General features: G+C 46.4%; 1 protein-coding gene across 1 annotated transcript; it reads right to left on the minus strand.

The window, feature by feature from the left end:
* Positions 1–1,312: 1,312 nt before the first annotated feature.
* APPBP2 (amyloid beta precursor protein binding protein 2) lies at positions 1,313–21,441 on the minus strand. Its single transcript, XM_084218836.1, has 13 exons — positions 21,294–21,441; positions 12,595–12,683; positions 11,731–11,882; positions 11,076–11,199; positions 6,807–6,975; positions 6,085–6,174; positions 5,568–5,635; positions 5,382–5,487; positions 4,966–5,090; positions 4,743–4,828; positions 4,220–4,410; positions 3,658–3,823; positions 1,313–3,470 (listed from the first exon to the last, which is right to left on the minus strand). The coding sequence occupies exons 1-13, from the start codon at positions 21,432–21,434 to the stop codon at positions 3,217–3,219; spliced, it is 1,761 nt and encodes a 586-aa protein (XP_084074962.1). The 5' UTR covers positions 21,435–21,441; the 3' UTR covers positions 1,313–3,216.
* Positions 21,442–22,106: the final 665 nt, after the last annotated feature.

The following is a 22,106-nucleotide window of genomic DNA, read 5'->3' on the forward strand; positions in this document are numbered from 1 at the left end:
AGCCCCTGCGTGGGCACGTTGTGTGCCTAGAAATGCCAACCATTCCTTCCTGGATTCCTGGATCTAGAAATGCCAATCATTCCACCTGCCAGGCCCCCACCCCAGTACTGACCCAGCTGTGCATGGAAAGCCTGCCCTGGGCTAGGGCAGGAGGGGAGAGAGGGGCCACGGGGTGCTGGAAAACCCCACAGGGGAACAGAGGGCACTGCAGCCCCTGCTTCCAGCTCTGCAGAGTGGGGCAGGGCTGGGCTCACGCTGCAAGATCCACCCCAACGAGTCCTTTACCTGCCTCTGGCACCGTCCCAGCAGCTTCCCCCTCCTCAACAGCGCCAAACAAACTGTGAGAGCAGAGAGAGCAACAGAAACAGCAGCAGCACAGCATCCCAGACAGGCTCCAGGCACCAACACAGAACCTTCCAACAGCTCCACCTGGGAGACACAGAACCAAACCCCCATGGGGTCAGTTCTGTGCTGGCCCAGCCACAAATGCAGGTCCTGAGTGGGGGCAGCAGAGCTGTCCCTGGCAGCTGCAGCATCATCCTGCCAACCCCCCTGCCCCAGCAGTGTCAGCAATCAGCCACAGCCACCCAGCTCCAGAAGGGACCTGGCCCAGCACTGCAGGAGCTGCAGGGGCAGCTCAGCCCCAGCCAGGATTCCCTGCAGGCACAGGAGGAACACGCTGGAGCCCTCATGGATCACCACAACAGCCCCAGGCCAAGTCCTCTGCCAAAGGGGTTCTCAGGGAGCTTTGGGACCTTCCTGCCTTCCTGCCCAGACACCAGACTGAGGCAGCTCTGGGGAAGGACAGGAGGAACAGCCACCAGAGCTGGGACTGGGGCCACCAACAAACCAACCGCAGGCGCGTGCAGCACGGCTCCTGCCCAGGCTGCCCACACCAGGAGCTGCCCTGACCTGAAAGCAAACCACAACCAGGGACACAAACAGGGCTGGAACAAGAGCAGTGGCACATTCAGGCCACTGACTGGTGTCAGTCAAACAATGCTCCTCATCCCAAACACACCTTTGGAGTTCCTCAGCCAAAAGCTGGAGACCCCAAGACTGGGAACACAGAATGAGAGGAAATGATCTCCAGCCCATGTCAGCATAAACCCCCGTACCCGGCTGGGAGCTCCAACACTTCTGCAGTACACAATCACTCAGGTTCTTTAGGACAGCTTTAAGCCACCTTCCTGCCCAAGTCCTGACACTGTTATGTACTTTGTTTAACTTTAAATACCTTTTAATAGGATTTAAGAACTCATAAGAACTTTATAACTTGTCAGTGCCATGGGCATTCAGGGAGAAGAAGGTTTTGCCTTGTATAGCTGAATTTGTCTGTAGCTCCTACACAGTCATAAACAAAAACTGCTATAAATAAATTACATTTTAAATCCACACATAACTAAGTTGGATTTTCACTGAGCAGCTGTTGCAGACACACTGCAGTTAAGTCCTAATACCACAGGGGGTTTTATGCAAATACTTCTTTTCACCTCAGTGAAGATATTCTAAGTATGCAATCATTAATCTGCATTCACTAATTATGTCATTGCATTTTAAAGTTGATATTACCCAACCTTTCCCCCCAAAAATAAAACACTTGAAGGCACCAGAATATGAACTATTGGCCTGTAAAATTTCACTTCTTAGAAGAGCCATTAAGCTCCAAGTCATGTCCAAAACCTCTATTTCTTCCCTGAAGATCATCCAGCAGCTTTCCCTGCCACAAACCAACAAAAAACCAGACCCCAAACAGAACATCCAGTCCCAGTCCCTTGGGAAGAGCCGGCCAAGCGGCAGCGACTGGCCAAGGTACAAACCCTGAAAAGAGGGGGAGAGAAACCCCCAAACTGACAGAACCCACAGAATCCCAGATCCAGGGCACAGCTGAGGTAACAGCAGTGAGTCGGTTCTAGTTTGTGTCACACAGACCTGCAAATATTACCCAACATTAGGAAATAAAACAAACCCCAAAACAACACCCAAACCCAAACCCACACAGCCCCCAACAGAAGAATTAAGACAAGCTTGTGAGAGAGGCATTCTCAGAGGGTCTGTACAGCTGAGCTCTGCTTCGTAAATTAACGTAAGGAATCGGTTTCTGGTTGTACTCTTGTTTAATGTAGAAATGAAGCATGACAAAAAAAAGACCTGTTGTGCTTTTTGGCATTTTCCACTGACCCCTGCAACCTGTACAGTAAGTTGTGTTCTCCAGAAACAGAAAATGGAACTGGACTGGAATACAAAACTCTTCACTGGTACAAACACGGTATGGCCTCTGTTAGCAGAGGGAGAGCCCATGGGAGAGGGAAGGAGGGATGGCTGCAGCAGAGTGGAGCGGGTGGAGCTGTGGCACTGCCAGGAATCTCTGCAGAAGCTCACTGGGTACAGACAAACCATCAATTCACTTCCTAGCTCTGGATCTATCACATGGATATCATTTGCACTGATCAGACACCTAAATGAGAGAGTTCTACTGTCAAAGTGAATGCAGGGGCAGAAATATTAAATTAAAGCCACTGGTCCGAAACCGGTTTCTAGCAGGCTGGTCCACCGTGGTGTCCTGGTCCTGCTCAGGGGAGCACTGGTGGTGGCACCGAGGACACTGTGGTTGCTGGTCTATGGGATCTGTACTGGTCCAGTTCAGGGCATCCACAACAGCACAGGTGGCACTCAACGAGCGGATGGTGCTCTCCAGAGTGGGTCTTTGCCACTTTTCTTGGTAAGGCAGCAGCCAAGGCCAGCACATCCTCCCTTTGCTGGCTATTTACCATGAACTTTGCTACAATGATACAGCAGCAAGACCTTTCTCCTACAGCTCCTCAGAGTACAGCTTTTGTTCTCTCTGTGAATCAGCAGAAAGCTCTTGATGAAACCTTCCATCCGTAATAAGAATGCAACTCTTTTGAACTCAAACAGTTTTATTTAATGTTTTCTTGCAGACTTTCTGCAAAGTAGCTTCTTTTGAAAGAAGAGAGAAAGAAGGGGGTTTTTTGGGAATACCAAGTTAAAAATGTGAGCCGAACTAAACATGCCATACACATGCTGAGAGGAATTTAACACACATTCATCCGTATGGGCACTCTTCAGTAGACTGGACCAGTGTTTCAACGCAAATTCCAGCCCCCAGAGAACTACATGGTTTAGATTTCACAGTATGACTTTTCCCCCTGTAACCTGGGGGAAAAAACCTTAACTGGTTAATTGACCAAGTTCTTAGCTGCTCTGTCCCTCGAGGTTCTGAGACATCAGAAAAGACTGGACCACTTCTTCCGTGGACTGGGGGCTGGTGCTGACGTCCTCCAGCGCATCCGTGACCGAGAACTGCCGGTCCCGCAACCGGTTCCAATTGGCCAAAATGTTGTGGTACTCAAACACCTTCTCGTAATTGCCAATGGAATTGTACAGTTTAATGAGACCTCTGTAATCGTATTCAAGTCCACTGTATCCTTCACCAAAAAGCTTCTTTCCTAGAGAAACCCAAGAGAAAAACCAAGTTGAGAGGTAAGATCTCCACGGGCCGCACCTGAGTTATCAGGTTGTTTTTACCAACAATATTTGCCTGCGCTCTCCACTTATGTTCTAGCCACAGAATGCTGTCTAGAGATTAACAGCAAAGCTATTTTCTAAAAACTTAAGTTTCCTGTAGTCACTTACCAATTGCTATGGATCTCAGATAAAGCTTTTCAGCATTTTCATACTGGTTCATGTCATAGTTGTAGAGGGAGGCGAGATGGCCCACGGAGAGGGCAACTTCATAATCCTCCTGCCCTAGGAGCTGCTCCTTGATCTGGATGGCCTTGATGTGCATTTCCTCCGCTTCCTGTCAGGGCCAGATTCACACAGGTCAGTCAGACACCACTCACCACCCCACAAAAAGAGGGGAAAGTCACTTTAAATAAACTTAACTATGTAGCAGCTCAAACAGTAGCATTTTGTAACAAGCAAAAAGTAACAAAAGCCAAGCATAAAGCAAGTTCTCCAAATTCTTCAGTGAAGTGGATCAGCAGATTGCAGCACCAAACTCTGTCACCCTCTGAGGGCATCATCCATCTCCATGGATTATTTTTGCACAAAGTTTTTGGGGTGAAACATAAAGCACAAGTTTTCCAAGCACGAACTACCAACTGAACTTGGGAATTGCAGACACTGAAACCCCTCACTTGTAGTGACAGATTCCAGCTGTTGTGCAGATTTTAGGTCAGGAGTAAAGTCTTACCTTGAACTTCCTCATGGACTGATACAGTCTGCCCAGGTTGCCGTAGTGTTTGGCTGTTTGCACGTTGAACTCCCCAAAGGCTTTTTTAGCCAGCTGGAGCGAGGAGAGGTGCAGGTCATGAGCCTCCTGGAGCAGCCTCTGCTCTGTCTCCTTGTTGTGACAGTCTATGGCAATCTCCTCCAGGATCAGTGCTGGGGGCAGGAGACAGGAACTGTTACTGTGCCCACACCCAGCTCAGAGCCAGGGCACCCACCTGGGGACACAGCCCACCGGGCTTTGCGTCTGTCACCAACTGCTGTCACACTGCTGTGTCAAGTTCCCAACACGTTTTTATATTCTTTAATTTCATCCCCCCACTCCAACTCATCTGGCTAAGGTTGGCTTTTTATTTTTGTATTTCACGAGTGTGCTGTAGACACCAAGGACTACAAACACCTCCACTGAAAAAGAAAACTCAAGCTACATTGCCCGGGAGGGACCACGATGAGCACATCCAAATGATTCAAACAAAAAAGGGAACTACCTTTAACTCTCTTCGAAGAGGCCAAGAGGAGATGGTCTTCTGGGAGAATGTGAGTGATAATGCCAATAGCACGTTCAGCATGGAATCTGAGAGAGTTAAAATAAAAAATTCAGGATCTGTTTATGTATGCCAGCAGTTGACTGATGAAAAATCAGAAATATTAATGCAATGAATATTTTTCTTCATTTACAGCACTAACTGTGCTGCTGTGTGCTGTACTCACAGTGCATTGTCAAATTTCCCAGAGCTGTACTGGTGAACATATGAAGAATAAGCCAAGTCTTCATGAGCTGTAGCTACGTGGATGTTTTTACCTCCAAATACCGACTGCCGGATATCAAGCGCTGTCTGCAAGGGTTCCAAAAACGCAATTTCATCAGTTAACACAGAAAAAAACCCAAATTCATCTCTAGGATGAATCTACTGGCTCTGAAATTCTCTACGTATTTGGGACACTAGTTATATAAAAGACAGGAGTCAGAAGAAGACAAAGAAAGCAAAACCACATAGCTGGCAGTGTTCAGGGTTTTGTTAAACATCATGACTGAAGTAATGAAATCAACTATTCTCTATCTCCATAAATTAACTACAACATCTGAGAGATGAAAACCATCAAGAGAAACAAGTCCTGCTGCCTACCTGATAGATGGCAACAGATTGGCAGATATTGTCTACGTTGAGCAAGTAAAATCCGTAGTCTAGTAGCGTGTCAGAGTATTTAGGGTGCTTGGCTCCAAAATGCTCCCTGCACAAACACACTTCCATTACAAACTGAGGCCAGCTGAGTACAATTTTAGAAGGGTTTTTTTCTGGAATGGCCCTTACCTGGCAAGGTACACGGCGTGCTTTATGAGCTGCTCAGCCTTCTTGAACTCCCGTTTCACCACACAGGCCTGGGCAGGGCAAGGGAAGCACGTGAGCAGCTGGGCACTCACAGCTCAGCCCCCCAGACACTGCCACACTCACTCTTGGTTTTAATTTCCAAATATCACTGGGGTTATTAAAGGACTTTTTTGTTATTTAGAAAAAGGAGAACAGCATTAATAAACTTATTTTATCCTTCCTGACTGAAGGAATTGTGCTGTACCTAGTCCAGACCAAAGAGGGATCAGAGCCCTTCCAGGGAAGGTCACAGGTTAACATTGTCACAATGGTCACCTGTGCAGCTCTAACTCCATTTCAGAAAGACACAAACAGAAACAAACTCCCCCACCCATTCTGAGACAAACACAGCGAACAATCCCTTAGGGCCCCTGAGGAGAATTCTGGAGGTAACAACCTCTCCTCAGCCATTCTTGACAGTAATTTAGTACCCAAAGCAACGGGGAGATTTCAGATTCACCTTCGACGCTTGTCGTAGCACATCCACCACTACTTTTACAGGCAGCCCAACTGTGATCTCCTTCATGGCTTCTATGCACCACTTATAGGCCTGTGGGACAGAGAGGCACCAACACAATGGAAGCTGGAACTTCACAACATTGGAACATTAAAATATTACCTGCCTTTGAAAAGCTGGTCACTTACATTCCAAAATTTAAAACACGCAGTTTGAGTGCTTACATGTAGTGAATTGTCCAGTTATGTCTTCAAAGACAGACTTAAAAACCACTTTTAAAGATAACAATGAACATGCAAGTATTTTGTATTAATCGAAGGTTTATATTACAATGACTTTTACAGATAGAAGAGGGTATTTTATAATCTTTAAGATATCCTCACAAATCCCAATGCGCGGGACAACACCCTGTCAGTGAACTTAGGGGTTAAAGGAAAACCAGTTTATGGAGTAGTTACACTTCACACAGAGTTTAATAAACCAGGTTCTGCTATTCATTTTCAATTATTAAAATAAGCTCTTGTAATATTTAATTTACAGGTGACCAACACATATAGGAAGGTAACACCTGTATGCTCATGATGGTCCAAGTTCTGTGAAGAGCTCATAGAGTGGATAAATGAATTATCGCTCTGGCAGTGCCACACAGGTGCCAAGGAGAGCAGAACCAGGACTAGTGAGCACACCCAGGAGGTGCCAGTGCCAGAGAGCCCCCACAGCCTCACCTCGTCGTAGTGGCTCTTGGCGAAGAGCAGCGCGCAGAGCTCCCCGTAGAGCGCCGCCTTGTTGGCCTGCTGCCCGTGCTTGGCCAGCTTGTCCATGTAGGACTGTGCCAGCTTGAAGGTCTCCTCTCCCAGGTGGTACTTGCAGTTCCCGTTCCGAACGTGCAGCAACCTTGGGGGATGCACAGAGAGCTGCTGAGGGAGCTGGAGAAAGCTCTGCCTGCAGCAGCACCAGGGATCTCTCAGGGGACACTCACAGGGCCAGAGCTCTGCCAGCCCAGCACAACCGCCCTGCCTGGGTCAGTCACACACAGCTGGGCACAGGGCAGGAATTCTTCCTGCTGGAGATGCCACAGGATTTTACCTATTGACACAGTTTTGCATGGAACCATTCTGGTGTGGTGCCTTTGTGTCTTATTTTCCATAAAATCCATTCTTCCCAATGCTGATGAGATTCTATTCCCAAAGCCCTGCCCTACACAGCCTGAAATCCCTTCCACCTCCTTTCCCAAAGGGTGGAGCCTCAAGCAGCCACAGCAGGTACAATACAGCTCCTTTTCCTGCATCCCTGCACTTTCCTCCAAACCCTGAGTAGCTCCAAGTGGGCATTTCTGTGCTTTGGGGGACGTCTTCATGTAAGATTTAGCCACATTCATTCCAAATGAGAACCAGCTCTACCCAGGCTGAACATTTCATTGATCACAACAACTCAAACATCTCCTGCTCTTCCCTCTCCTATCCTGCTGCCTTCTCATCTGAAGGACTGACACCCAAACACAGCCAGTAACACCCAGTACTGGTGAAACCTTCTCCTGTTTCTCCAGAGAAGTAACAGTTCCAGCTTGTGGCACTTGTAACAAATAAAAACAAAGAATCTGTGCATTAGTGCAGGCTGACGCTCACTGGCTTTAACCAGGTGCTTTTGGAATGGGCATGTGTTGATATTCCAAGCCCCAAGGGCAGAGCTGGATTCCCAGCCAGGGCAGCTGCTCCTGCTCCATGGCAAACACCTGCCAGTGAGCAGACATGGAATCTTGGTGAATTAACCTCCACTGTCCCTGCTGGAAATGTGTCATTAGAGAGTGAGTAACAAACTGAACACACCAGGCAAGGCTTGGGAAATCAGAGCAACACAGCACAGGGAGAACTGCACAGAGGGAAGCACAAAGTGAAGCTGCAGTGCAGAGGCTCAAACTCTGACTATGTGGGTTAACGTGCAGAAACTGCATTTTAGTCCTGATATCATACATTGGGATAAAACTTCAAATCAATTGTTAAAGGGGAAGGAGAGAACAGTGAAAATTTTGCTCAATTTCTTTTCTAAACCTGTTTCCTGTTTCCACTTGCTCCAAACAGAGATTTAAGCTACTCCAGGCATTCCTCCATTGATACAGCTTAGCTCATCCTAAGAACTGCCTGTCCAACACTCTCCCTCTGTTTCTCGCCCAAATGCATCACCAAACTCCAACAGTAACAAGAAAGGAAATAAAGTTTCCATTTTCCTAAGCAGGGCCTGAAGGCGGGCACATGACAGACGTGGATTTGCTGCACAAAGAGAACATCAAAAGAAAAGCCCTTCAAAACCCTGCAAAAGCTACACAAATTCCAGCTCTCCAGTGGGAAACAGCACCGTGGCTCAACAACAGACAGCAAAAAGCAACACCCACATTTTTCCTTAAATAAAGCCTCAGAACCAAACACGATGTACAAGTGCATTGTGTGCCTGGTCACAGGAACGTTCCAGCAACAAGAGACAGGAATTAAAAAGAAACAAGAGAAGAATTAAGTAAACAGTTTTCCTAAAGAGAAAAAACCATTTTGCCAACACCATTCAGTTGGGAGCTGCTCTGCAACATCAAAACCACGGAGCCCAAATCCCATGTAATGGAATAAGCCAGTGGGGATAGCACTGCAATTTAGATAAGCTCCTGGGAAAGATCATATCCAGTGTCTGGATGCTTCAGTGATAGTGTCTAGAAACAAAGAAATCTCCCCAAAACCCAAGATAAAACTAAGCCAATCCTCTAGGATAAGCAGAGTTTATGTGATCCAGTTCTGAGTAACAAAAAATCCTTTATTAATCCAAAGGAATCTTAGGAGATAAAGCCAAGAGGAAGAGAAAAGGCCTCAGGACGTTTATGCTAATGGCTCTGAACCTCCTTTGATGTCTGCAATAACAGCTTTTGGGGACTAACCTCCCCCAACAAACTCAGTCTCTCAGAGCCAACACAGCAGCTTAGCAAGTCTAAAACCACCAGAAGAAAACAATCCAGGAATCAGCCAAATGTGCAGCAATGGAGTGGGAGAACCACGTATTTGTGTTATGCACTTGTACCTCTTTGTTTAACACAGAATAATGAGAGAAGGCAAACCCAAAGAAGCACCACACTCCCAGAAAAGCAGGCTACAAGCTCAGAGAAACCTCACACCTTCCCAGCTTCTCCACAGAATTTACTACTGCCAGGACAAGGAAACACCAAGTTGTGCTTCAATAACACAAAACTTCACACGTTTTTAAATTGTGTTCTATTAATTCTGCAATGCATTAATTCAACTCCCAGAGCTTTGACTTGCCAAAGAAAGTGTCATACTTTCAAAAGCTGGACTTGAATTTTGTTTCCTTAAAACTCCCCCCAGCTCCAGTGCGAGAGCCTCCTGCAGTGGGATCAAATGGTAACACCACCATTTTCTCTCAAGCTGAAAGGCAGTAAACTGAGTCTAATGACTGCTCTGTGCCACACAAAGGTGTTCAGATTTTACAGATTCAGCCCTTCCCTAAGTGTTTGAGTTCTTTCAGGCTGATACAATCCCAAACCAGCCATGCTGAGGGTTTGGGAGATGCCAGAACATTTCCCAGAGCCCCTGCTGCCCAGAGGGGTGATGTCCCAGCAGAGTTCCCCAGGGAACAATGGAAGTCTCTAACAACAGAGCTGACACCCCAGGTCAGGAGGGCTCATTCTAACACAGGGTGCTTTCTTCCAGCACAGAATGAAAACCTCTTTTCCACACTACTGTCCAGCAGAGACAGTTCCCTTTTTTCCCTCCCTTTCTTTCTCTTCTTTTCATTTCTATTTGGAGAAGGTGACAGTTATTTTTAAGCAACTTCTCCAGCTTGCCAAAGAGCCTGATGCACGAGAAAACTTTTTTTAGATTAATTAGAAGGCAAAGGACCAAGCAGTAACCGCGGCTCTATGTCCATCACTCCCCAGTTCTAGGAAGCTGGATACATGTGCCCAGGCTCCTGGCATCATTTCTGGAATGCCAGCCAGCAGAACCAGGCAGAGCAGCGTTGCCATGGCCCTGGGGCTGGCACAGGACATCAGCAGCTCTTGGCAAAGCCTCTTTACTCTTCGTGTTTGCCCAACCATAAACAAGATGCAGGGCTTTTTTTGGAGCAGCTTTCCAAACAAGTTTTGCTCTAGATTCAGATAAATACAGCACATGCTTTGTTCTTTGTTAGAGCAGCTAAAAAAAAAAAAATCCTACTTTAACTCTGCCCAGCAGCCTCCAGGTGCCCATCTGCACATCTGGAGTGGGCAAAAACAGCCTGGTCATGGTGAGAACAACAAAACCCAGCCAGCTCCTGTCTGCAGCTCATCACACCTCCACACACAAGGGAAGAGCAAGAGGCCTCTGTCAATGAAATGTGAACTTCTGCAGGCCCTGAGGAAAAAGGCAGCTTCAAAACTCTAACAGAAAAAAAATGCCCAACTTTTTCAAATGTTTTCAGCTGTAGCCAGAGGTGCCCACAGGAATTGGACACCCAGATCTTTACCAGGCCCAGAGCTAAGCACTCAGCATGGAGCAAGAAACCTTTCCTGATTCCAGATCCAGCAAGTTAAGTTCTGCCTTTATTTCTGCTCAATTGTATCTCCAGCAAGTTAAGTTCTGCCTTTATTTCTGCTCAATTGTACCTATGTTGTTTGCATTTGGATTTGGCAAATTCTTTGTTGTGAATAGAACTTCAGCAAAGTCCAACTCAGAACATTCCTTCACGTGCAAAAATCCTTGGGAAACAAGAACTGCTGGACAACTTTTATTATCCAGCAGTGTTACCCATGAGAGATTACACAGGACAGCAAAACATTGGGTTTTTTAATCCATTGTACTGTGCTGCCAACTTAGAAGCTGAAAATCCAGGGATTAGTGTAAAACAAGCACCTCCTGAGCTTCAGCTCTAGGCCAGGGAAGTGTTTTGGTGCAGCAGAACGCTGAAGGAGCATCTGGAGCTGGAGGGCTCCAAGGTTTCCTGGGAATTCAAGACGAGCTCACCTCACACAACACTCCACAGCACGGAACCAGTGAAGGATTTCATCGTGGAGGGTGCACAGCTGGAGGCAGGAAAGGAAAACCTTCTCAGCATCACTGTACCAGCCTGCATCTGACAGGAACCCCCCTGCAAAAATCAGCAACAAACAGCAATTTGAGGAGTAAGACACGTTTTGAAGAGGAAAAAGGGTTTGCTCAGGTCTTGCAAGATGATCACTTATTCCATGGACCTGCTTCTACAGACAGAAATCCTGTCAAGGTCAAACCCTCCTGACCTGGAAAGGATGAAATGTAAGAAGAGAATTCTCCTACAGCTGAAGGAAATCATACTTTGGTTTAGGATGGTTTTTTGGTATTACAGAGTTTTCCTACATATTTCTGTCAAAAAAACCCAGAACTTGCCTACACTAAAAATCAAGCAAATTCCTCATCCCGTCTGCCAACCAATTTTAACCCTAAACAGTTTGAACTAAAAAGTCTATACATTCTTAGATATTAAAATCCAATATATTTCTTTTAAGACACCAAGTAGCTTTTGAAAAATTCCATTCCAAAACACACAGTACTTTAAAAGGCCTATCTTTACAGGAAAAAAATTAATGTTACATTAACTGAAACTTGCAAAAGAGAAAGCAAAGAGCCCATGAGCAGCAGTTACCTAAAACAAAGCCAATCTGGATTGCTTTCTCTTTCACAGCAGCATCTGACTCTGCAATGTAGGAGCACCGTCTGCTGAAGGAATAGGCCAGGACAGAAGCAACCTTGACTCCATGGTCCATCAGAGCCTGGAAACAGTGATGGAGCAGATGTCTGCAAGAAAGAGAAGCAGAGTTTGGTTACACACCAAGGCTTGAAAGCAGTCAGTTGGCTCTCAGGAATTCCAAGCACAGAAATCAAGCCCAAGCCCCCCTCAAACCCAAAGCAGATCGGTACAAGCCCTCCTGTGAGGCTGCAGCTGATGGAGCCCAGGCGTTGGGTGATCCACACCAAGTTCTCTACAGGGACGCCCTCCCTGGGAGCCAAACACAAGCTGCCCTCACAGGATCAAAACTGGAGAGAGCATTTCCAGCTCAGAGTCACCAGGGAGGAGGCCCCAGCCCCCGTGCCTCCCCCAGCACTCCAGACAAACGAGCAGCGATGGCTCCATTAACATCACACACGCCATGGGCGGGACCAACGCCATGGGCGGGACCAACGTCTGAAGCCTCAATGCTCATCCCTGTTACAGAGAACCTGATCTAAAACAGTCAAGTTCTGTAACTCCACAAATTGGAATATTTAATGACAGGAAAACTCTTCAAACTGGGGCAATCCTATCAGCTTCCCTCAGGATTTGCTAAATCAGCAGGAAATGGGTGCTGTGACTGCTCCCAGGGACTCCGGGCACGACCTCAGCTGTTGAGGAACTGGGGGGGGAATTGCATCGTTTGCTTTTTCTTGTTTGTGCCTGTTTTTAACATCTTTCCCTAGATGGAGAGATTGAGAGCTGAAATGAGAATTATTGAACTATTAAGATACTCACCTTTTATCTAAAGCTCGTAGCACCTTTGCAAAAACTTCTAGTTCACAAAATTCACTACCCAGCTGGCACAAGCGGCCCTGTTGGTAAAGCTGGAAAAAAAACAGGGAAATTAATTTTAATATGTAAGATTGAGTTTTTCTGGGAAACTCAGCTTACTAGCAGCGATAGCTTAGATGAAATTTAGACTTTAAAGCACTGAAATTCAGCAGGTTAAAAAGTTCCTGTTTCAGAAGATTACATCTCATGAGCACAATTTAATTGTTAAAAACTGAGCTATCAGAGGTCCATAGATGGTTTCAAGGGTTTTTTTTTTAATCTATGGATGAATTTCCAGGTGTTTGTGCCCTGCAACACCAAAACACTGCAACATGTGAGCTACAAATTCAAGAAAAAAGCAAGAAACCACTGAAGTCAGCAAAAAATACAACTGATAGTTTTGACACCAAATGCTTTCGGAACATGTTTAAATGGCACACAAGCTAGGATGCAGCAATGTAAATATGTCAGAAAAAAATAAACCCAAACCCACAAGTTCTGCAAGGGGTCACTCACCAATGCCAGCACTACAGACAGGCACCACCCCCCTCCCCATCGACACCTGAGCTGCCACAGGTGACTCCCCCACCAGTAAGTGGGAAAACTGGAGCCTGTTCATGCATTCATTAAAAGCACTGGCTTGTTTGAAGCCCACAGTGATTTGTGCCTGCAGATAAGCAAATTTATCAGCTGAGTTGCTCACAGCAAACCACAGACTGTTGTCCATGCAGTGCATGGTTAAGTTCTGCCACATCAGGCTATAAATGCCACGGATTTACACAGGTACAAAGGGACTGGGCAAATAAACGTCAGAGAAATCCATTGTGAACTATTAATTCTCATTATCTTAAAGGCCCTGACCCACAGATGAGCACAGGAGGGGACATGACCTAAGGAAGCAGCACTCCACACCTGCCACAGGCACCATCAGTGCTTAAATGAAAACATTAATATTCCTCCCAGTTTTAATAACGCCTTCAAATGCTTCCAGTGATAAGCATCTGGTGCCTGGTTCACCTTCTTCTCCACAAACACTGGGAGCTGATGAATTAATATTCCAAACACAGCACGTGAGAATATCTCCAGCCAGAAATTTAGTTCTAGTCAACTCTTCTTATAAAAGCACACAACACTGGCTCTAGAGCACAGCAAATTTGTTATTTTAACAACACAACCTACAAAAAAAACTTCAAAAATACTTTGACCTAATAATGTCAATTGCCAGAAATGAATGCTTTCCTCTTCGTTATCTATTTTGCTGAGGGAAAATAAAAAAAAAAAAGGAAGTCTTTTAAAAACCAGAGCAAGTTTGCATGCAAAGTTACTGCTCAGATAAAGCAGCGTGTCCCTGCACTTCAAAGGGATCAGAGCTCCTGCTGGAGCTGGATTCTCTCTGGCAGTGAAGGAACAGCCGGGCTGCTGTACTTAAAAGCCACAGTCATGGTTAAATGTTCTCATTCCTTCAGCACAGCTGTCTCATAGCAAATGCTCTATAAAACCTAAAATGTACTTTCTGCAGTAAAAACCCCCAAAAAGCAGCTGTTTAAATTGCCTGGTATTCCATGCTCAAAGTGAAGGTGGGCATGCCATCAATAATTGATGAGATCGTTTCTGGAGGAAGCTTAGACACATCCCCAAAGCATTGTAGCAGGATTTAAGGCAACCAAAAACACTATCAGGTTTCTCAGTGCTCAAGTACAGTATCATCACTCCCTCCCACCACCTTACAGTACCAACCCAAAATCCCAGAGATTCCTGGTTTATCAAAAATTAACCACAGTAAGACTTTTAAAAATTTATATATTTATGAGGTTACATAAACACTTCTTGTAAGGAGAGAATCCCTCTTACAAGAGATTCTGAGACTGCCAAAGAGTAAATATGGCCTGGTGGGGTGGGAGGGGGGGGAAGGTCCCACAGGACCCTCACTTTTGGAACATCAATAATTTCGGGCACATGTCAAGTTTGGCTTGGGCCCCAAAGTCCAAGCTGCAATTTTTCACTGCTCTAACTTGAAATACAACATCTTTGGGACTTTGACTATATCTGTAACCCCTTCCCTTGACATACTGGCAAACATTTTGAGGAATTAACTCAGCTGGAAGCCTCTTGGAACTGTTGTGGCTGTTACAGCAATATTTTCAAACGAAATTTGACATGGAAATAGTGAGCATACGTCAAACTGTGAAGTAATTCCAGGAGATCCAGTAATGCTCATTGAGAAGTTGGGAGGACTGAAGAAATGATTCTCTGGTTAAAGTTCCAGAGAGACAGAATTCCTGACCACAGCCTTGCTACATAACATGAAAACAAAACAAAACAGTGATTCAAGAAAAACATGCCCTGACATGAACACAGAGCTTTGGACTTCTAAAGAACTATTCTGTTCTGAAGAGAGAAATGCCTTTTAGACACCAGCTTAACCTACTTGGATTTATTTCTCTTTAACTATGGAAAAATGACTCAAAGCCTGCAAGGTGACTCCCAATTCCACCAGCTCACACGTGAGTTCTGGCACTGAGGACAGGTATAAATTTAATATACAGGTGGATTATTACAGCCATGCCCAATCCAGCTGTTGTGCACATCTGTGAGAAATTCACCAGAACCCTTCTTAGGAGCTAAGGCTGAATGTTGAATTGCATGTCCAGGTGGGTGTGTTACAAAAGCTGTATGTTATGGTGTTCCCAGTTGAACATTTGAATGACATTAACTTGTAACTTTAATAGAAAGATGATGTAATAATAAATAAAGTTCTTGTCTTTCTCCCTCTGGGTAGATTAAGCTAAAAAAACAAACAAACAAACCTTCTCTAAACATAATAAAAATATATTTTTAAATATTTTTTTAAAGCAGATGGGGGTTAGTTCCAGCCAGCTGTACAAGGATCCTCTAGAAAAGGAACCGAAGAAGACGCAACTTGAAAAATATGCTCCTGTTGCTCCAGCTTGGAAGAGGGTTGAAAAACATGGATATTTCAGTAAGAATTACAGAGGAAATCCAAGAAGCTCCCCAGGATGTTTTGTAATGCCTAATAATGTCATGGAGTATCAGGCCAGACTGGGGAAGGACAGTGTGCTTAACAGACAGCAGAATTGGGGAAAAAAGTTGGGCTGAAACCACCCTCTCCCTTCCCCACTCAACAAGGAAGGAAAAGGTTTTCCTGAGTCAACAGTTCACTGAATCAATCTGTTGACAAAGACTCATTAGCAAAAATAATCAGTTTGAAGTTTAGGTACATTCCATGCCTTTAAACCTATTTCAAAATAATCTACAAACCCTCTGGAGAAGCTTCTACTGGATATGGTTCAAGGCATTAAAAAAAAAAAAAAAGAAAATTCCAGTTCTCCTTGGAAAGCACAATGCCAGCTACCAGGCTGATCTGTACAAACCTCAATCAAATAAATAACCAAGAAAAAACTGCAATGTTACTGAACTAGCATGAATTCACAGACAGTTTCTAGATCCCAATGCTTGTACACCCCAAATGCTCCCACCTGCTCTGCTCTCTGGGCCAGAGCAGCAGAGTTTGTGTTCCACAAGGGAGACAAAGTCTGAGCCTCACACACGTGTGATTCTCCTCAGGAACTGAGAAAACCCAGCCTGCTTGGAGTTCAATCAGCCCAGAGGAAATGAAGTGGAAATAGGAATTACTGTTCAGCAGGAGCTCAACACCTCTGTTCGTGATGTGACCTCATTATCTCAATTATGATGAGTTCTGGTGTCTCAGACTCAACAAGGTTACTGAAAAGGTAAGGAAGATACCAGGATGAGGAAACATGCCCCATAGTTAGAGGTTAAAAAAAAAAAAGGCAGTCTGAGTAGCACAAGTTAGAAGGCAAGAAGTCTGAAACCAGTAAAGACGTAACAAGGAAACACAGTTCAGTTCACATCTAAATTTAGACTGCAGAAATAAGGCATGTGTTAATAATAATAACTGGCAAAAACTCATGAGGTAATGATTCTCCTTCACTGTGAGGCTTTAATTTGAAGAGGTGCTAGAAGGATCTGATTGAAGCCCAGCAGTGCAGCCCTGCTGCACACTCTGCTCCTGCCAGGAGACAGAGAGGCTGTACACATGTGTGAAATCACCCCTGCTTCCCACACACACATTGAATTCCTAACCCCAAAACCACAGCAGAAGCAGGGGAGCTCAGCCTCTGAGAGCTCACCCTGGGGGTCAGAGCAGAAGCCCCTCTGAAAGCTCTGGGATGCTCTGCCTCCCTCACACTCTGTGTTGTGACCTTGGCTGTACTTCCCCAGGCAGGGAAGCTCAAAACTGAAGCAGCAGCACAGCCACTCTTCATTTCAGGGGGAGTTCACCTTCTCCCTCTCGTCAAACCCCCTGGAGACCAAAGCCTTGGGACAACCTTGCTATATTCTAATGGACAAATGGACAGAAAGGGTGCTTGTAATGATTCTCCATCAGTAAACTCAACCTCTGCTGCAATGCAGAGAACCAACGTTCTGCTGCTCGTTGTCAACAGTCAGCAAATTCCTGCTTGTTCATTTTCTTTGGTTCAAAGACTACCTAAACGTGACAGAAACCAAATTAATGTCATCTCCAACTGCTCCTGTGGTTAATGATCTCACCAGAAAATGTTCCAAGAAGAAATTATTTTCAAGAAAAATCAATTAGAAGAAAAGGATAACACACAGTCCAGAGCCATTCCAAAAGGAAAATGGGCATGGGATGAAATTCCTTGCTAACCAATCCAAGTCCAAGATGAGCCTGGCACTGGCCAACTGCAACAAATATCTGGGACAGAGAACACTAAAGCAGCAAAGCACCTTGAGAACCAAAGTCATGAGATAATTATGCAAAATAAGAGTATAAAGCAGAGGCACAAGGGGAAAAAATGAAATCTGTACAAGACACTGACTAGAGAGTTCAAAACCTGGCTTCTGCCAACAACCTTGATTCTTTACAGGAACACCCTTCCTCAAAACATTATCCTCACCCCAACAAACTACAGAACATAAGTTGATTTTTTCAGAGATTTTGGTGTGGTTTTTTTTGATTGGTTGGGTTCTATTGTTTTGGGTTTACTGGGGTTTTTTTTGGACTTGCAGTTTATTCCAGCTGTCACTACTTTTTAATACACAATTTTGGCATTTTGTTCATATGCTGAGTCTGGGTTATGTGAGATCCAGCATATTTCTTTCTTTGACTTCTAAAACCTACATACCCTCTCTCTCATCCTCCCCCTCCCCCCCCCCAAAAAAAAAAAAGCAAGAGAATCTTACTAGTTTAACTAGGAAAAAACCCAACCAGGATACACACAAACCTGCCAACCAGCCAAAGGAAACAAAGTATGATATGAATGCACATTTTTATCCCCCCTCCCCCCCAGAGGCAGGGGTTACTTGTAACAATACTAGTCATTAAAATACAGTTGTCATTAATAAGACTTTTAAATATTTTGTAGCTCAAATGCAGGCTCAGAGATTTCCAGGATATCCTCACAAGCATCCTGCTCTGCCTCTTAATTTTCTAATGGCTGCAAGGAAAAGTCAAACAGTGCTTGGAAAAAGAGATATGCAGTGACACCCTGCTAAAGCAGAGCAGGTTTGTTGTTTTATCATGATTATTTGATAGTGCCTTGTTTTAAGCTTTAGTCACTGCTTGAGGATGCTCCAGAAAGATAAATATGCTCAGAATGAGGAACCTGCCTGCTCCTGTCACCTTGCAGCAGAACCCACTCCTTACCAAAGCCACAAGAACATCCTGCAGCTATCCCAGACCCATTCCCCACTCACGTCTATAAGGCATGTCCCAGGAGTTACCAATTCTAGAGGATGTAGAGGTAAAACAAATTGGATTTGTTAAGGAGTGGGAAATAAAGGCAGTAAGTTATGACAATAGAGCCAAACCCTGGACTAGAGGGTGTCCTGGGGAACAACACCAAGACACTGCAGGTATTTTTCTCCCTTTTAAATAGCAGCACATTGACTGCCTCTGCTGGGGTATCTCACCTCCAGCTTCCAAATCAACCTAGACATGTTGGCAAACCTGGGCAAGCCTGGCAAATGTTAAGCATTAATACAAATAAATATGATTAAAACATTTTTGTATAGCTACAGACAATTAACATCCACAGATCTAAACAAAATCTGACTGGTACCACCTTTTCTTTTTTTGCAAAAATCAGTGGCAGTTTCTCAAGTACCACAAACCATGACTAATACCTAGATTAAAAAAACTATTACTTACAAGTTATATGAAAGATTGGAAACATGTTTTATTCCTTTTACTCATCACAGAATGAAAGTAATACAGGATGCTAACAAATGATTGACACCCTCTAAAACAGCAGCAACAAACACTATGTAGTCAAATATTTAGAAATCTTCTAGTCTGTCTTACTCCAAAGACTGTTAATAGCTTTGGAAATTCTGCTTTAAAGAACTCAGTGATCAGGATGTATGGAATATGGCTCACCATGATGAACTAGGATTTAACATCCACCTGATATTCAAAATAACTACCAAAGCCAAAACCGCACAACAAGCACCACACACACAGTGAGAGGGATGCTGTCCCCAAATACAGACCCAAGAACCAGTCACCAAGTGTTCTACAGGTGCACAGAGAATCACAGGAGGGTTTGGGAGGGAAGGGACACTGAAGCAATTCCATCCTGCCAAGGGCAGAGATGCCATTCCCTAGACCAGGTCACTGCAGGCCCATCCAAGCTGGTTGTCCTCCACAGAAAAGGGGACACTGAGGACATGGAAGCCCAGCCCACTCTTACAGCCACAGAACACTCACTGCAGGCATGGCCCAGTTTGGTTTATTCTGTGTGAGGACATCCCATAGATGAGGGTTGGTATAAGGAATATCAGTGCCCCTTACACAGTTCAAAAACTCCTGTTGGTAAAGCACAGAAATTACAGGAAAAGTAAGGGGGGGAAGCTTTAAATTGTCAGAGAACAGGTTTAGATTAGAAAAAGATGTCTAAGGTGGGTGAGGCCCTGGCACAGGCTGCCCAGAGCAGCCGTGGCTGCCCCTGCAGTTCTGGAAGTGTCCAAGGTCAGGCTGGACAGGGCTTGGAGCACCTGGGACAGGGGAAGGTGTCCCTGCCATGGCTGGGATGGAATGAGATGGGCAGAAAGGTCCCCTCCAACCCAAACCAGTCTGTGATTCCAGGCAATTGCTGTCATTAACAGCAACTGCACTGCCCCTAGAACACAAACACTGGTTTGGGGACAGGCACTTAACACCTTTATCATCATGACAAGCCCAGGTACCCCAGCAGAAGAAACATGCTAGAGTCTCCTCAGAAATCAGATGTGCTGCTGGCTCTTCTTCAGCATGGAATAACTCCAGGTGAACCTGATTCAAAGCAACCATTGAAGAGTGCTAATAAAAGCATAAAAAGTCAGTGATCTATTAAGCTCACCTACAGATAAGTCTTTAAACAGCTGGGAATAACACATCCTTGCACATTTCTATCATCACAAGGAGGTTTTGTTTCATGCTTTTAAAAACCACAGAGCACCATGCTCTCACCTGAATGAACATGAGAATAGGCAATGCCAAAGAAGCTTATTTGTCAACAGTCATACTTATTAACAGCTGAAAGTCACCCCCAAAATAGTCTTCTATGTTGTCATTTTCATATCTCTAGCCTTTAGCTGATGTGTCAATCACATCATTATCTGTGAGCATGCTCATATGTCATAAAAATGAGCTTCCATCCTTCTTAGCACCTAAGGCAGACATGAAAAAACCAGGACACAGAAAATGTACATGCCTGTTTCAATGCCTGAAAAGCAATTTCCCTGTCTCCAGTAGATACTACTACTCTCCATGTATATGACGGGTCATTACCTCTGGTTCATAAAGATTAGACTAAAGATTTACTTCATTTAAAAACACCTAAATTTTTAGAAATTTGCTGGCAGAGGAAAGGAGGGTTATTCCTCATCGTAGGTTTTTAGAGACATTGTTTCTCCCCTGATGAATGCTCATTTCCAGCTGTTCCTGCACATGAATGAGATGCCTGTTTAGTGGACAGTAAGAAATTAATGGACCATCTCAGCGCACCTTTTACACCAAATCCGTATATTCCAGAGGCAGCTGAACGAGGAACAGCCCTTTCACCATGGCATAATTTAACGCTAATAAAAGTACAGCATTAAACAACTATCAGTCTTTTCCACCTGGTTCCTACCAGCTCATTTATACTCGACCACAGCAAACTGCTCCCTCAACCACTGACATCACCGTATCCAATTCATTATTACAAAAAAAAAAGGGGGGAAAGAAAAACATATTCCACAGCCAGCTTGGCTTCATCCTGCCCGCGCCCCCCGATGGCGAGAGGCACCTTCCCCCCACGACCCCCAAGGCCAGGCCCCGTCTCCGCGTCCCCCTCGGGGGCTCCCAGCCCCTCACCGCGGCCTCGGGGCGGCTCCCGGGGGCAGCCGCAAGGCCCCGGCACAGCCAGAGCCCGGAGCCGCCGCTCCTCCAGCCGCAGCTCGGGCGGCCCCACAGGCCCTGAGCCCCCGGCCCGTCCTTCGGGCCGTGCCCGGCACCGGCGAGACCCCTCGGCCCCGCGCCCCCCGGCCAGGCCGGGCCCGGGCCGCCCCCCGGGCCGCTTCTCCTTCCACGTCCCGCAGGCCCGGCCGGGCCCGGCCCCGCTCGGCCGCCGCCATACCTTATAGTACACGTCGAACTGGATGTTCTCGGGCAGCGAGCGGATGTCGCGGCGCCGCGCCCGCCCGTAGCTGTCCACGACGGCCGAGATGGCCGTGTTGTAGAGCGTCTCGGGCACCCACTCCAGCTCCACCGCCGCCATCTTGGCTGTGCGGAGCCGCCTTCCCCTCCCTCCCTCCCTCCGCCCCGCCGCCTCCCGCCCGCTCCGCCTCACGGGGCTCCCGCCGCCTGCCCGCTCCGCCTCGCGCCCCGCGGCTCCCGCGGCCGGGCCCGCTCCGCCTCACGGGGCTCCGGCAGCCCGGCCTGCCTCACACAGCCCGGCCCGCTCCACCTCACGGGGCTCCGGCAGCCCGGCCCGGCTCACACAGCCCTGCCCGCTCCGCCTCACAGCTCTCATCCCCCTGCCCGCTCCGCCTCACGGGGCTCCGGCAGCCCGGCCCGGCTCACGGCTCACACAGCCCTGCCCGCTCCGCCTCACGGGGCTCCGGCAGCCCGGCCCGCTCCGCCTCACGGCTCTCATCCCCCTGCCCGCCCGCTCTCCATCTCGCCCCGGAGCTCTCAGCTCCCTGCCTGCTCCCCCTCAGCGCCCCGCGGTCCCTCAGCCCTGCCCAGGCGGCCGCGCCAGGACATCGTGAGGGAGGCATGAGGGAACAGACTTAAGGGGAAGCAGGGTAGCGCTGTGAGGTGGGGTTTTATGGAGGGTCTGCAGCAGCTTCCCTGATGAGGAGAAGCTGCGGCAGCTGGGCCTGGTTAGTGTGGAGAAGACAGAGAGAGGATCTTGTTAAGGCGTAATGAACCTCTCAGAGCTGTCAGA

This window comes from Fringilla coelebs (assembly GCF_963513975.1).
Source record: "Fringilla coelebs genome assembly, chromosome: 20".
Taxonomy (NCBI): Eukaryota; Metazoa; Chordata; class Aves; order Passeriformes; family Fringillidae; genus Fringilla; species Fringilla coelebs.